General features: G+C 35.7%; 1 protein-coding gene across 1 annotated transcript in view; it reads right to left on the minus strand.

Moving 5' to 3' along the window:
* TEX11 (testis expressed 11) overlaps window positions 1-10,700 on the minus strand; it is a 296,261-nt gene extending 285,561 nt beyond the window's left edge. Inside the window, exons 1-2 of the mRNA XM_072956668.1 lie at window positions 10,675-10,700; window positions 9,916-9,973 (exon numbers count right to left, since the gene is read on the minus strand). Coding sequence (XP_072812769.1) covers window positions 9,916-9,952 — 37 coding nt within the window. The 5' untranslated portion in view covers window positions 9,953-9,973; window positions 10,675-10,700. The remainder of the gene's footprint in view (window positions 1-9,915; window positions 9,974-10,674) is intronic.
* Window positions 10,701-17,355: the final 6,655 nt, after the last annotated feature.

Below are 17,355 nucleotides of genomic sequence, written 5' to 3' on the forward strand. Positions count from 1 at the left end.
AAAGAAAATGTGGTAAATATATACAATGGAATGTTATTCAGCTGTAAAAAAGAGTGCAATCTTGCCATTTGCAACATGGATGGACCTTGAAGGCATTATGCTAAGTGAAATAAGTCAGCCAGAGAAAGACAAACACTGACCGTATAATCTCACTATATGTGGAATCAATAAAAAAAGAAAAGCAAGTTCATAGATAAAGAGAGCAGGCTGGTGGTTGCCACAAGCAGGGTATGGAAGATAGACAAAATGGGTAAAGGAAGTCAAAAGGTACAAACTTCCAGTTATAAAATAAGTAAGTCATAGGGACGTTAATGTACAGCATGGCAACTACAGTTAATACTATACTGCATATTTGAAAATAGCTAAGAGAATAAATTTTAAAGTTCTCATTACAAGAAAAAAATTTTTGTAACTATGTTTGGTGATGGATGTTAACTAGACTTATTGTGATCATTATGCAATATACACAAATATTGAATCATTATGTTTTCTACTTGAAACTAATATAATGTATGTCAATTATATCTCAGTAAAAATAATTAGGAAAGTTTTTAAATGATGTTTTTAAAAATCCAAATATTGTTTAAAAACAGATTTCTTGAAATGTTTTTGGAAAGAAAACAAAAACCAAATATAATTTTTTTTATTTGAATTTCTTTTTTAAAAAATACAAACATATTTTAGTAGAACATCAATTATAACTTTTGGTTATTTTAGTAGAACATCAATTATAACTTTTGGTTACATATTATACGAGACTGTGAAGACATTAATTTTGACTTGTGAATGTTCCCTTAATGTTTTATATAATTCACTCTGTCAAAATAATTCTGATCCTTTCAAAACATATTTTCAGTGCCACTCAGTTGAGCAACTTGATTGACACCAGCTGAGGCAATGACAGCACTGTACTTCTTTAGGATAAAATGCAGTCAGCAAAGCTGGTAAGTAGTAGCGATCACATAGCTGAATGGTTGAGAGTTACACTATGAAGGAGAAGACTTGCTTCTGGGAGAAGCTCAGCAAAGAGCTTTTGTAAACACAGCCTATTCCTGAGATGTGAAGACAATATACTGTATTAAGGTTATATCAAGCAAGATTGTACATTTTGAAAGAAACGATTAAATTATCTTCCTGGCTACTGAAATAAACTATGATTTACAACATGATTTCAGTCAATTTAATTTAAATGAGATTCATCCTAGTTAAAACTCAGGCGTCACTCTATTGAGGCAGCCACGTTAATCAGTACCAATTAATTCTGATTAGGTAGACAGCATTCTAGGTACAGTATAATAGAAAATAAACTTCTTCCCTGTCCTTGAGGAAGGGAGCTTATGTTACAACATGGAAAAAAATCTATCAACAGTCCTGCCAAGTCTCTTCCTGTGACCTCTATCAACTCAACCAGTCATTCAAAGGCAAAAGCAGCTCAAAGACCTGCCAGGGTCATTTCAAGATTTTACTCCAAATCACAATTATCTGCAACTTCTTTAGTGAGAAAAGAACCAAAAATGACAATAAAATTAACATTTGCATAGGGCTTTACACTCTCAGAGTGTTTTCATATGCATTCTCATTTAATCTACCCTAATTAACCTACTCTACTCTCATTAATCTATCTACTCTGTAAAGGAGATATTTTTATTTTCTAAGATGTGGGAACAAAGATTTAACAAAGTGTAGTGACTTCTCAAAGGTGACACAAACAGAAAGTAGCAAACTAGGACTTGAAATCAGGCTAATTTGAAATCCTGTACTTCGCGCTATACTAGTTCTACTAGGAAGGGCCTCAAAGAAGTGACTTGCCAAGACTCTGAGACAACTGAAAAACAGCAGGGAGAGAAGAGATGAGCCAACATCATTCAGGGTGCTACACTAAAATTTTGATTGTGGGCCAAGAAAAACTATTCCAGCAGAAGTTAGTCTGAATGAAGACAGCCAAAATGTCCAAAACAATGTCAAAGGGCAAAGCAAAATACTCAAGCAAACTCAAGACAAACAGGTTTAGTGATAGACAAAATCACACTGTAAATCATACTTTCTATCCATGATCAGAGAGATAACCATTTTTCCTATACAATGTTTCAGGAGAATCCAACTGACAAACTGGGTATGGCACAAGAGAATCCAAGCAGCAAATCATAATGCAGAAGTCAGATGGAACTACATGCACCATAGTTCCAAAAAAATTATTCACAACAGCGTACTGTAGTTCTGAGCAGCATCTTGATCCTAGAGAGCAACTAGGAAAGGATACAGGGCAGGTGCCATGAAAATCATGACAATCAGAAATGATACAGTTCCAAAGCTCAACAGGTGCCTAGAGTATGTCCCTAGCATATTAAATCTCAAATCTGATGGCCAGTATGACTTCATTCCAAACCAACCTCTTCCCTACTGCACAATTCTTTCTTGCCCTGGACAGAACTGGCTTAGGGACTGGAGCAAAACTAAGCCTGGGTTCATCAAAAGATAAAGCTCTGTAAAATTTTGGAGGGCAAATACCTGAGTTAAGGGCTGGGGTGGGGGGGTGTGGCGGTAAAAAGGCAAGAACTGACTATATCATGCTAACCAAAAAGGAATTTCCAGCCTGATTCCGGTAAGGAAGCACATCCAGTCACATACAGAGCACTAAACTTTAAAGACTAAAGGGTAGAATTATACTTACACTGAACAAACTATACCATTAGGAGGAATATCTCAAAAGAGCCATGACTCAGTCCTCTCAACCAAATGTACATTGTGTAAATGCTGCAGTGAATTTGGTTATCTTATTTCTTTCACACTCCTATAAATGCAAGGTCAATAACCAAACTCAACTTGCCAATTCATCCAATCCTACCCCTAAGCATCTGTATATTTTTACAAAGTATCTGTATATATTACTCTTTTATTCTTATTACATCCTGTTACCCATTGTAGCTGAGTCCTGCTGTTCTTGACTGAGAATCTTCTATTCAGCTAATAGTTTGTTGTAGTTACCAAATGCTATTTCTATTTAAACAACTTAATTATGACTTCAGTTTATAGAGTGTTAACAATGCACTAGGCACTGAAGACAGACTTATTCAAGACACCTGCCCAGTAGATTCACATCTAAATCAGACTAGAAACAACACGTGGAAAGGCTGGGAATGCAGTAAATTATAACAACTTGGAAGGCTAAAGTAGATTTGCTAGGCTGAGTACATTATGGAAACTCTTACCAAAGAGGTCTTTGAAGGAAGAAAGAAGTCTAAGTTGATTCAACTGTCTTTGTGGTTTCTTATCTCTATACTATTGTAAACTACACATAATATATATAAAATAAAACTTGCTTGCAAAGAGGTCAAACATTTAATAAAAATCGAAAGAATGCTGGCTAATTTTCCACACAAGATATCTTTAGCCTTTCCATTCTTAACAGAATGCACTAGTTATTTACAGGACTGCTAAGCAAAATGTCATAAACAACTATCCTGTGAATTGCTTTTTTATTATTATTATGGATAGAGTTTTACTATGGTTGGAGTAGTGAGATGAAATGGAATTTCTGGTGGCACATGGGGGTTGATGTTTTATGACCCCAAAGTGCAAACTTCTCATTGCTTCACTTCTACTAAATTCCCTTCTTTTTTTTTCTTTTACCAACTATTTTATTTATTTTTACATTTTTTTATTGAGTTATAGTCATTTTACAATGTTGTGTCAAATTCCAGGGTAGAGCACAATTTTTTCAGTTATACATGAACATACATATATTCATTGTCACTTTTTTTTTCACTGTGAGCTACCACAAGATCTTGTATATATTTCCCTGTGCTGTACTCCTATGAATTGCTTTTGATGGTGAATGGAATAACACAGGAAAACGTGATCTGTGCCCATGTGCATTTCCAACTCATCATCAGAAATATATAGGGACACCCCTGGTGACAGTGTTGCTTTCCTTGTGGGAAATATGAATGAAATAAACAAGAGTTACTTCATTCATTCAACAAACATTTAATGATAATTAAGTATTCTGCTCAGCTCACGTCTATAGTTCTCCTTGTAAAATTTAACACAATAAACATTTATTGAATGCTTGATACTAGGCAGATATTAAGCATCTTGCTAGGAATACAAAGATGAGTGAGGCAGTCTATGTCATCAAGTGGATCACACTATCAAGATAAATTAAAATGAAAAAACTTATAATATAATGTAATAAGTGCTGTGAGTGAAAGATGCTACATGAACACAAAGGAAGAATTGAATAACTACCCATTTGAAAGTTGAGATTAAGGGATGGAACGACAGGCTTCACTAAGGTGCTACTTGAGGTGGGTCTTGAAGAATCACTTAGAGATTGCCAGGCAACACACCAAACAGATGAAGAAGTATACCGGTGTGAAAAGCACAATAGGTTCAAATAACCATAAGCAGTTATGTATGGCTAGAGAAAAGGGTAAAGGAAGGTTACAGGAAACACCATTATAAAGGTACATAGGGGTCAGAGCTTGAAACATTGTATGGTATACTAACAAAGTTCAATTCTGTTGGTTATACCATCTCTTTATTTCATAAACTACATTACTTCTACTTAATATGTGCTTACCAGGTGGCTCCAACAAATATATCAACGAGATTTCTTCCCTGGCCATATACAAGCTGTGCTCATGACTCTGAACTATGTGACCCTCTCTTGGGACATTTCTTGATAATTCTACCATTCCTAATCCGGGGATCCTATTGTGGCATTTAAAGGAATGGGGGAAAAGTTCAGGGGGCTTTCAAATGAAGGCATTTGAAATTCAATGAAAGTTAATTATCTTAAGTGAGTTTTCCTACTAAAAGTTTTAGTCTAGATCTGTAGTCTAATATGGCAGCCACATGTGATATTGAGCACTTGAAATGTAGTTAGACCAAACTGAGATGGAGTATAATTGTAAAAAAAAATACACCAGATTTCAAAGATTTAGTAAGAAAAAAATGTAAAATATCTCAGTAATTTTGTATACTGATTACATGTTGAAATAATATTTTGGGTATGTAGGGCTAAAAATATAGTATCAAAATTATCATTATTATTTAAAAATTGTACCTGTTTCTGCTTTTTAAATGTGGCAACTAGAAATTTTAAAACTATATTTGTAGCTCACATTATATTTCTATTGAACAGGGCAGGTCTAGAGTATATATTGTCATCGACTTCTGAAGATTTGATGATACAAATTAGTTAATATCTACTGCCCTAACAGTCATCATAGATTTAACGGAAAAAATAAAGTAAAACTTGGATATTTTAATAGACTATAAGAATGTTTATAACAGCAAATACAAAGACGTTAGAAATACAGAAAAAGGAGAACTGTCTCCAAATTAAACATAGGAAAGGGAGTTCCAAACCTTAATAAACAGTTGCCATTCTTTAAGAAGAAATAACCTTAATGTTGACAAGGACAACTGGGCTAAATTATTATCTTGGTACGGATATTCTTTCAGCAACACTCAACTTTTTGCTATTCCCATGTTAAGTTGCCTTCTATTTTGTATGGTCCTGGGTACTTGTCAAGATGAGGGATTTTTTCTTTCTGAATCAAGCAGAACAGTTTAAGGAAACCCCTCAGCCCAGCTGCCATTGTTTCTTAAATTAAGAATTTGGGCCTTACAAAACCTGTCTTCCAGAAAGGAAATACTCTAGAAAATATGTTGAAACTGATTACAAAAGCACTTCACATCTCAGCAAATCCACTCCTAGATATTTTCCCCCAAGAGAAATAAAAACCTAAATCGCTTAAAACTTTTACATGAATATTCATAGCAACTTTATTCATGATAGCCAAAAGTGTTCATCAACTGATGAATGAATAAACAAACTGTGATATATCCAGTCAGTGGAATGCAACTAAGCAATAAAAAGGAATTAACTACTCATATATACAACAATATGGATGACTTTCAAAATGATTATGCTTAGTGAAAGACACTATAGGAAAGGAAAGTACATACTGAATGATTTCGTTTATAAACTAATCTGCAGTGATAGAAATCAGAACAGTGGTTGCCTGGGGTAGAGGGTGGGGAGTAGACTGACAGCAAAGGGGTATGACAGAATTCTCTGGTATGAAAAAATGCTCTATTTCTTGATTGGAATTGTGGTTATATGTGTTACGTTTGTCCCAAAAAAGGCATCAACCCATACACTTAAAATGTGTGAATTTTACTGTATGTAAATTATACCTCAATAAAGTTAATTTCTAAGAAAGAAAAATAAGAAAAGAAAAAGGAAGGAAGGAGAGGAGAGAGAAAAAAAGAAAAAAGTACTACAGAGCTGAAATCCCTGGAGGCTGTAGCTCAGGAACAGGATAGCATAGTGTGGCATGAAACTTTGTTCAATATCAAGAAGGCAGCCTCAAAGGTGAACAGGAAGTTTGTCCCGTTTGACCACCCTCACCCACTTTCCCTATTCTCCTCCTAAAAACCTGCTAACTATGTGAGGTGATGGATGTCTTAACTAACCTTATTGTGGTAATCATTTTGCAATATATACATATATAAAATCACTATCGCTGTACACCTTAAACTTACACAATATAATAGATCAGTTGTATCACAACAAAGCTAGAGAAAAAAGGAGAACAGGAGTCGGTAACAGAAGTACATATACAGAGAGCACTTCAAAGAGATGAACCAAAATTCTAAATCAAAGGATAAAGCCAAATATAGAACAAGACAGTTGCCAGACTTTGGTGACAAGAGCAATGAGGCAGGTTGAAGAAGCATAGTCAAAGCATGCTGCTTAATGAACTGATATCAATCTGAAGTGAAATTTTTAATGGCATAACATTCTGTCCTTGGCTCTATCCTATTTAACAATTTTATCAATGATGTGAATAAAGAAGCTGAGAGAAAAACAGATAACAAATAAGATAGAAGATATATCCAGGAACAAAAATTAAATCTCCAGTTATAGCAATGAAATTAACATAAAAGAACTAAAGTCCTGCATTTAAGCCTCAAAACAAAACACACCGATATATGACAGGCAAGATGCAGCTTAATAGAAGCATGTATTAAAAAAGACTGAGGGTCTTACAAGGGACCAAAAGATCAAAATGATTCATTAGTGTGGTGTGACTGCCACTACTCAAAAAAGAAAAAAATCAATCTTAGCTACGTAAGTATCTAAAGAGAATGAGGATCACTCTTAAATCTAAAGAGAAAGATTATTCTGAGCTGATTATATCGAACGTAGAGAATTGTGTTCTATTCTGGGTATCATACTTTAAGAAATAACACGAAAAGAACAAAGCATGTTCAGAGGACAGCACACAATATGATGAGAGGACTAGAAACCATGTAATATGAAAAATGACTAAAAGAACTGAAAAGACTTCCCAGAGGACATAAGTATCTTCAAATATTTGAAGAGATGACATGCAGAAAAGGAGTTACACTTATTGAGCCCCAGTGGGTATAACTTAGACCAATTTCTATTCCTTCTTGGCCTTGAAATTGATTGGAATTGTGTTACAAAAAGATAGATGGTATGTCAATTCTCCCTGAGAAGAAAATAAGCTAAGTCATCATATGCCTTTTTGTGGTTCATTTTTACAAAACTTGACTAAAAAGGTTATGTACACAGACAAGAAAATTCAAATGGCCAATAAATCTATTAAAAAATATACCAGCTCACAGAGGCACCTCTCCTCTGTGTGGCCTGCTGTTGTCTATGGCAGCATAACCCAATAAACTCCATTTCTATTCTAAATATACATATATATATACACATATATATATATGTATATATATATATATATATATACACACACACACACCCAACTTCACTAGTTATCAGGGAAATGCAAATTAAAATACCCATGTAAGATGATAACATTAAGGAAAATGAAACTGGCTGAGGGGTATATGGGAACTCTCTGCACTATCTTTGTATCTTTTCTGTAAATCTAAAATTATCCCAAAATAAAAAATAAAAAAAATAAAAAATAAAAACACCACCACCCTTCAGACCTGCCAAAATATTTAAGTCTCATGATACCAAACACTATCAAGAATATGGGAAAAAGAGAAAGGAAGAGGGACTATAAATTGTTAAAAACTACTTTGGACAGCAATGTGGCAGTATTTGTTAAGTTAAAAATGCTTATAGCTTTGACCCAGCAGTTCAACTTCTATGTATAGCCCAGAACAGCACTGCCACTATGGGGTAGCCACTAATCACATGTGACTATTGAGTACTTGAAATGTGGGAAGTCCAAAATGAGATATGCTTTAAGTATAAAATACATACCAACTTCAAAGACCTTATGTGGAAAAAAAAGAATATAAAATATCTCATTAATAATTTTTATATTGATTACATGTTGAAATGATAACATTTTTAAAATACTAAGCTAAATAATTTGTATTGTTAAAATTAATCTGTTTAACCTTTTTTTAATATGGCTACTAGAAAATATTAAATTATTTATGTTTTCACTGTTTCAACTGAACAGCACTGCCCTAGAGCCTCACCCCCTAGTGTTGAAGAAAGAAATTAATTTAGTGAGTCATAAACAACATTTTTTAAATGAAAAAGCATAGAATAGAAAATATCAGTGTATTGCATGTAATAAGAGGAAAACAATTTCAGTAAACTTTTGATACAGTGTGCATATCTTGGGAGGTGATATAAAATATATTTCTTTGACATAGGTGATGGTCAAAAATGTTTGAAAGCTCCTGATAAACTCTCCAAAACACAATGTTCATTGTAATGCTGTTGTTTGTAGTAGCAAATATTTGAAACATTCATACACAAAGGAGATTGGACAAATAAATTGTGGTACACCTATATTCAATATAATGGTACTAATCAGCAATGTAAATAAATAAACTAGAGCTAAAACATCCATATGAGTAAATATCCAAAGCATAATACTGAGCAAAAAAAACACAAGTTGCAAGAAAAAAATCATACAAAATGATACAATTTATGCAAAAATTTATAAGATGAAAAACAAGCACGTTAACCTTTTAGTTCTTTGAAACAATGGAATATCTGAAGCATATGGCAAACTTCAGATTCAACAAAAGTTAGTGATAAGTAGTTACACAGGTGTTCATTACATTATTCTCCTTTTCTGTGTGCTTCAAGTATTTATGTAAATACAAGGTCTCAAATACCAAATACTTGAAAGTTTGTATCTTTGTTTATATCTTTAAGATACTATATACTAAATTAAAACTTAAGGTAGGTGGTAGTGGGCTTTGTTGCTGTTGTTGTTTTAAAATAACAAGCATTAACAAAATATTGATCTAAACTTTTTAAAAATCATAGATCAGTAACTACTCTGGTTACAACATATTTCATTATTATATGAATGTGAACGTACCACAAGTCTAATCATGTTCCCGGAAAAAAATATGGTAAACTCTCCCATATCTGGCATAATTGAGGAATCTGGTGTTCTATTCAGTTAAACTTCTTTTGTTTACCAAGAATTCCCACAAATATCATACACAGATTATCAAATTTCAAAAGAATTAAGACACGATAAAATGCACTCAAACCTAAAGCTACACAGGATATAATTTATTTTTCACTGATGATTTTGGAAAGGCACTTCAGGATCTTGCAGTAATTTTTTAGCCACTGTGGAAAACAGTAAATGTACTTTTAAAGCAGTAGATTTCTATTTCAGATTAAACCAGTGTTATTTTGCACACCATAAAAATCCTGAGAAAATAGCTCTATTTCCCTACACTAGCTTATAAAAGGGTTTCAGTCTTAAACATCAACGTTGTTTTTCTGGTACCTAAATGAGAGAACTTGGAGCTACAGATAATCTGAAGAGATAAAATTAGGAAACAAAATACTTTTAGAAGATCTTAGATAAGCCAGCAAAAAGTTTGACATTTTCCTTACTACCATGTAAAGTTATATACCTTTGAAGTCCATGAAACGAAAACCAACATCGCCCATTTTTAAGTCTCTGGCTCGGGCCTATGAAACAAGAAAATATTTTAATATTCTGCTCTTTATCCTCCAGGTACTCAATAAACTTCTTTTCAAATTTTTCCTATTACTTCTTATTCAAAAGAAAAAATGATGAGAACATTTTAAAACCCAGAAAAAGTACTTAAAAGAGGGGTGGGGCCCTGCTGTCCTGCGACGCAAACCGAACCTGGAGAAAATTTTCAGGCCTTCCTTTCTTCCAACAATCCGCCCCGCAACACGGAACCAGGGCCCAAGGATACACTGTGATTGGTCTGCCTGGTACTCGCTGCCTCCCCCTAATTGGTTCAAAATACCCCTCCCCCACCCCCATACCTTCAAAGCATCCAATCACTTACAGCCCTTTTTCCCACTCTCGCAGACCCAGCTAGAGCCTCAGCTCCCCTCCCCCAACGGTCACCAACCATCTGGCTTCAATCAAATTTAGGTCCTTAGCATCAAAACTACAATAACTACTATTCCCCACTTTCAGAGGCCCCACACCGCTCCCCATACTTCATCCAAGTCCCAAAAGCCTGCTTTTGCCCATTTTCCTTCACCTGAGAGTCAGCGCCGTAGTTCAAAATCATTGCCTCAGGACCACTCTACAAGGTGTTGACCTAATGGCCGCATCTTCTTGCTAATTAGAAACCACCCAACTAACCTGTACCTGACTTCCTCTGGCCCTTGCTACTTAGAAAATCACTCACCTCAGCCAGCACCGCGGACTTGCACAGTGTCCTCTCCGCGAAGCGCGCCCGCAGTGCCAGTCGACGACGCTTGGAAAGTTCCTCCCCCACAATGACGTCGATCAGAAGCCCCGCCCAACTGGCTTTTACTCTCTATCGCCGAGCCTTTGCTGGGGGTGCTGTCTGTCTAGGCGGGTAGTGCTGGGGATGCGGTTCGAGGCCTGGAGTGAGAATCACTCACTGAGTGTGAGGGAGTATGGTGCAATACTGGAACACACTACAATTATTGCGGGAAGAGTTTAGATGGAGAGGGTTACAGGAAAGAGGAGGGCAGGGCTTTGAAGGAAAGAAAAGGGATGGATGAAGGGAGAGAAGCAGGAGGGAGGGAGGAAGGGAGGACGGAAGGAAGGAAGGAAAAGAAAGTCAACATTGTTGCCCACTGATTATTCAAGAGTGGCAAAGGTCAGAAATATCAGAAGTTGAGGAGACTGAAAGACCCTGTAGTTACAAGACATATTTCTGCTGCCATGCCTTTGTCAAATCAGAAGAAAACTTACCCAGTGACTCCCCTGCAGGCTCGCAGCAAGGACAGGGGTCCCACTCAACTCTAAACAAACGGTTTTAGGGATGGTGTGGAATGTGTAAGTGGACATGTTTGAATCCAGCTAAATCTATGTGTGATGCTTGCAACCAAGGAGCTGGCCTCTACTGAAATCTCCACTCAGAGACAGCAGTGTTAAGGCATAATGCCTCAAAATTTGGAGATGCCTCAAATCAAAACATGAACAAGCCTCCCACTTCCTCCTTCACATACCCCTCTTTTAAGCCTTGTGCACCTCACTCAAGCCGGATGTGGAGGGAGCTGGCTAACAGAATGAAAAGAAGAAATTGTGCCTTCAGATCTGGGAACACTAGCAGAGTTCCTTGCTGACCTGAAAGTCTCAGAATCAGTTGTCATTTATCATGGAAAAGATGAGATTTCTAAAAATAATTTTCTTTCCCTCTTCAAAATTTTCTGCATCTAGACCATATAGGACAGTGAAGAAGAAAAGGGGAAACAAAGTATTGCTATTAAATCCTTTTCTTTTGGCTCCTCCTCAATTAAATACTGCAATTTGGTATTCATTTCACAGCACGAGATTGCTAAATTAGAGGAAGACTTCTGGTGGAAAAGGGCAGTAGAATATCCCTTAACTGACCAAATCCCCATGCACTATATACTGTGTGACATGGTGCTAGCTGCTTAGAATCTCAGCACCTCAATTTCCTCATCTGTAAGATGGGAATACAAGTAATTCTAGGCTTCTGGTTCAATGGAATCATGTGCATAAAGCATCTAGAACAGTGGTTGGCATATGGTAGACACAACAAATGTTAGCTCCCATTATCACTACCTATTTCGTGGTTGGCAATTAAGGGCTCCCAACTTCCATCATCCCACCCAGGCTGTTGGCTCTACCATATCTTCTTTGTTCGTGGATGAACAGATGAACAGACAGGGTGATAATTAGACCTCAGCTTTCAAGCCTCTGGCAGTCTTTTCACAAGCATCTTAGAACTCTTAGTGATGAATAATGTCTTCAATAGAATGGATATTATATTATCCACGATTATATAAGGCATACAGGAATCAAATGACTCTGTTGATTAAAACTGACTGTAAATATGACTCCAAAGTCAGGACTACATACTGAGCTGACACCACTGCATTGAAAGGGCCAGTGAATAAAGGAAAATATGCAGAAAGGATGCTGTATAGGTGTCTCCCATGTTTTTGTGTTTGATCTAGATGGCATCCCTAGATGTTACAAGTGTGAATTAAGAGACGGAAAAAAAGTAAAAGAAGAGGAAAGGAGATAATAAAAGAAGCAGGTGCATATTGAGGAGGACATGCCAGAGTGAGTAGTAAAATACCATTAAGTGGCACTCAACATGCTGTAAATTATTTTCCCTTACTTTAGCATAGACTCCAGATTTTCCACTCCTACCCTTTAACAAACTGGTGCAGAAATGGTGAAATAGGCAGTACATAAGGCAGGTGAACAGCTTGGACTCTAATGAGAGCTTATTAAGATTCTCATTAATAGAGTGGATTAAAAGAGAGTAAGCAACTGAGAATGCAGATTAGTTAATAAAGTAGCATTGTACCTTATTAAAAGAAGAAAAACACTTTCAGAATAAATATGCAATTATAGTCAGGAAAATTCTAAAAACAAAAGTAATAACGAAGTAAGGGAGAGGGGCTTGTTCTACCAGATATTAAAACTACCATAAATAAAATTGTATGGTACTGGTGCAGACAGAAAAATGAAACAAAATTGAGTCCAGAAACAGATCCAAATATATATAGAAATGTTTCAAATCAGTAGGGGAAAGAGTTAATCAGGAAAATGTATTGAAACAACTGGATAGCCATTTTAAAAAAGAAAACCGGATCCCTGCCTTAATTCATATACCAGAATAAATTCTGGATTAATCAGAGATTAAATTGAATCATAAAATTTCTAAAGGAAATTGGGTGAGTATTTTGTAAACACAAAGACAAGATCTAAACATGGTCTGAAAACCAGAATCAAAAAGGAAAAATAATAATAAGTTTTACCACATAAAAATTAAAACCTTCTGAATGGCACTATAAGCAAGGTTGAAAGACAAACCACAGATTAGAAAAAGATTTTTTCAACATATGTAACAGATAAAGAGTTAGCATATCTAACATAAAAGGCATATCTAACATTAAAATTAAAGACAAATACTCTAGCAAACAAATCAGCAAAGGACATGATCAGACAATTTACACAGGAAGAAATATAAATAGCCAATAAACACATGAAAAGATATTCAACCTCACCAGTAATCAAAGAGATGCAAATAAAGCAAGGTAAATTTTTTTTCATTTATCAGATTGGCAAAGGTTAAAAAGAATAACAAAAACCTCAAACTGGCAAGATGTACAAAACAGGCACTCTTGTGCACTGTTGGTAGGAGTACAAATTATTGCAAATAATCTGGAGGGCAGTTTGGCAATGTGTATCAAAATCTTAAATGTGTGTACCCTGTTTCCCAACAATTCCTCTTCTAGGAATATTCCTAAAGAAGAAATGGGAAATTTTATAAAGATAGATTAACAGAAATGTTCACTGATGCATTGTAAACTTCTTAAATAGTTAAATGTGGACTAGTTATACAACCTAGCGTACATTAGTACCATATTGTGGAACACTTACACAGCCTTTAAAAACATTGCTGTGAAAACAACCTAAAGGTATAAAAGTAGGGAAATCCCTACATATTACTGTTGAGTTTAAAAAAAAATAAAGTTACCAACTGCTCAAAAAGGTGTAATTATACAGATTTGAGTGACTAAAAACTACTATACATGAAATAGATAAACTACAAGGATTTACCATATAGCAGAGGGAATTATACCCAATATCTTATATGGAATGTAACCTATGTATATTATATCCTATCTGGAAGTGCTCTCACAGCATTTGGTATGCTCATGCAGACCCAGCTAGCACCTCAGCTCCCCCCACTCCACCTCAATGGTCACCAACCATCTGGTTTCAACAAAATTTAGGTCCTTCACATCGCAACTACAGTAACTACTACTTCCTGCTTTCAGTGGCCTCACACCACTCCCCCTATTTCATACAAGTCCTAAAACCCTGCCTTTGCCCATTTTCCTTCACCAGAGACTCAGCTCCACAGTTCAAAATCACTGCCTCAGGGCCACGGTACAAGGTGTTGACTCAATGGCCACATCTTGCTAGTTAGAAACCATCCATCTAACCTGTACCCTATCTTTAATGGAATATAATCTGCAACAAAACTGAATCACTATGCTGTACACCTGAAACTAATACAACTAAATATTGTAAATCAACTATATTTCAATTAAAAAAAATATTGGGATGGTTTCCACCTGGGTATGAATGAAAGCGACATCAGTGGCTACAGGACCATCCAATCCCACTAATACATAAATCGAAAAGAAAAGAAAGGGGGGGGGGAAGGAAAAGAGTTTACAGAAAAGGTATACAATTATGTACGTATATTTGAACAAAAATGTCTGGAAGAGTATTTACCAAAATGTTAACAATGTTTTATCTTTGAGTAGTGGGATTTGGGAAAACATGTACTTTCTTCTTTATACTTTTCAGTTTTTCAATGTCCTACAATGAACACATTTTTATCATTAGGGGAAAAGAGAGAAGCTATTTTCATAAAAAAAAATCCACAGGAAGATGAGGGAGCTTTTATCTGATGGGCATGTGTTTTTGCAATCAAGTATGCGGCAAAGTCAACAGCAGAGAGTAGGCGGGAGAGATTTGAAGAATGTGAATAAGGTAAGAAACGGTTGTTTCAGAGAGCAGGGGAATCAGAGAGAAAAGGAGGATTTCCAGCAGGTTTGAGGGCCTAGCTGAAGTTGATGATCTGTTAACCTGCCCAGTTCTGTGATTGCCTCCAACAATCCTGAACTACACAGGTGGAAGTATGGCGAAGATGTTTGGATTCCTCTGGGGGGAGTGGGGAGTCTGCTGGAGTATTGCCTAATGAGGTGAAGATATTTGCAAGAGCGACAATGCTAATAAATTCAGAAATTTAAGTGGAAAAGGGTCAAGTAAAGATTAGAGGAAACAGATAAAAAGAAAGTGTATCTGGGAGCAGGGGGTGGAGGGAGGGTAGTGAATTGAAGGATTCATGAGGTCAAAGAATTGTTGCAGTGTGGTTACTTAAGCAAATGAGCTGGAGAACTTTGGGAAGATGTAGACAGAGAACTTGATGTTTGAATTAGTGAATGAGTTGGATGTTTTAATGTGTATTAGGAAAATACTTTTGCACTTATGATAGTGGTAAAATGTTTCCTTTTTTAAATAAATATGTTTAAGCTTAATAAAAGGATTTTTAGAACAATAGTACAAGAATTACACAAATAGAGAAACTTCATGAAGGTCATATTTACCTGACCGAGGTCTGGGAAACATTGCCCTGGATGAAAAAAAGACTAGGAAATCAAATCACAGAGCTACTCCCTCCTTCACAAACAGTTTATTTAAACAGTACCAGGATTTATTGCTCTCTCCATTGACAATCTCCTTTAAGCATATAAATACAAGAATCGCTTGTCTTAAAAAAAAAAAATCTTCCTCAACTCCTTTCAGCTGTTGCCCTGAAATGCTTGCCAATAGCCCATGTCCACTTCCTCACCCTCCACTCAGTCCACTGCAATTCACCCAACCATTTGACAGAAACTGCTCTTGAAATGATCAATTACCTACTAACTGACAAAACCAATGAACCCTTTCTGTCTTTATCTTATTTAACTCGGCTCTCTAGGTACCATTTGGCATTGTTGACTGCTCCTAAAAAGTTCCTTCCTCCCTAGACTTCCACATCAATCTCCACTCTTCAGCCATCCGTTCTCCGTCTCCTGCACTGGGTCCTCCTCTGCTATCCCTTAAATGTTAGCGTTCCCCTAATCTTCTACCATTATGATGATTATAAAAGGAATTTTCAAAGTAGTGTTTGTACCTGGTTTAAACAAAAACTGAAAAAGTACAGAAGAGAAACCAGGGGTTTCTGGTTAATTTTTCCAGAAAAAAAAAGTATGTGTAAATGCATCCTCTTTTGTACTTTCACATAAATAGTCTCTGTAGGGCTTTTGTTCCATTTTATTTTGTCTCTACTTAAAGTGTATCTTGGAGATCCTTCCTTAATGCCTCTTGGCACATATAATTCTATCTTATTTTTTTAATGGCTGTGTAAGTATTCCACTGAATTAATGTATTGTAACTTTAGTTCCCGGCTGATGCACATTCAGTAGCTTACATGTTTTATGCTATTATGAATTATGTCACAGTAAATATCCTTATATATGGAAAATTAATTCCTATAAGTGGAACTGTCAGATCAAAAGGAATGTATTTTTAATTCTTGTATTATCAAATTACCCTCCACAAAATTTACAGGAATGTATATCCCCATTATACATAAGACTGCCTGCTTACCTTCACTATTTTTTTTTAATTTTGGGGGGGATGGAGGTGATTAGGTTTATCTGTTTATTACTTTTAGTGGAGGTACCAGGGATTGAACCTGGGACATTGTGCATGCTAGGCACGCACTCTATCATTGAGCTATACTCTCCCCTCGTACCCTCACTTTTGCTAATGCCTCATCATTGAGATTTGTTTCACCAGTCTGTAAGTAAGAACTGAATGCTCATGGTTTTAATTTGCATTTCTTTGATAAATGACATTGAGTATCTCTTTCTGTATTTACTGGTGTTTGTATTTTGTGAAAACTATATCCTTTACTCATTTTTCTCTTATCTCTTGATTTGTAAGAGCTCTTTATATATAAAGAAAATTATATAATTTGTGCTGCAAAATATTTTTCTTGTATTTTGCGATCTTTAGCCCCACACACAGCTTCTATTCCATACTCATTTGCCCTCTGAGTTGATCATTCCTAAATCTATAACTCTAGCCTAGACCTCTAACCTAGCTCCAAGTTCCAATTGATGATCATATAGCTTCACATATATGAAGCTAATCTCACATATGTTTATATACTCAGTATATCTGGAACTGAATTCATCTTTTCCCCAATATGCTCTTCTTATGCTCTCCATCTTGGCCAATAATTTGATCTTTCACTCAGAAATCTAAGTTGTCCACTTCTTTCTTACCTCCT

The sequence above is a fragment of the Vicugna pacos genome, chromosome X (assembly GCF_048564905.1).
Source record: "Vicugna pacos chromosome X, VicPac4, whole genome shotgun sequence".
NCBI classification, from domain to species: domain Eukaryota; kingdom Metazoa; phylum Chordata; class Mammalia; order Artiodactyla; family Camelidae; genus Vicugna; species Vicugna pacos.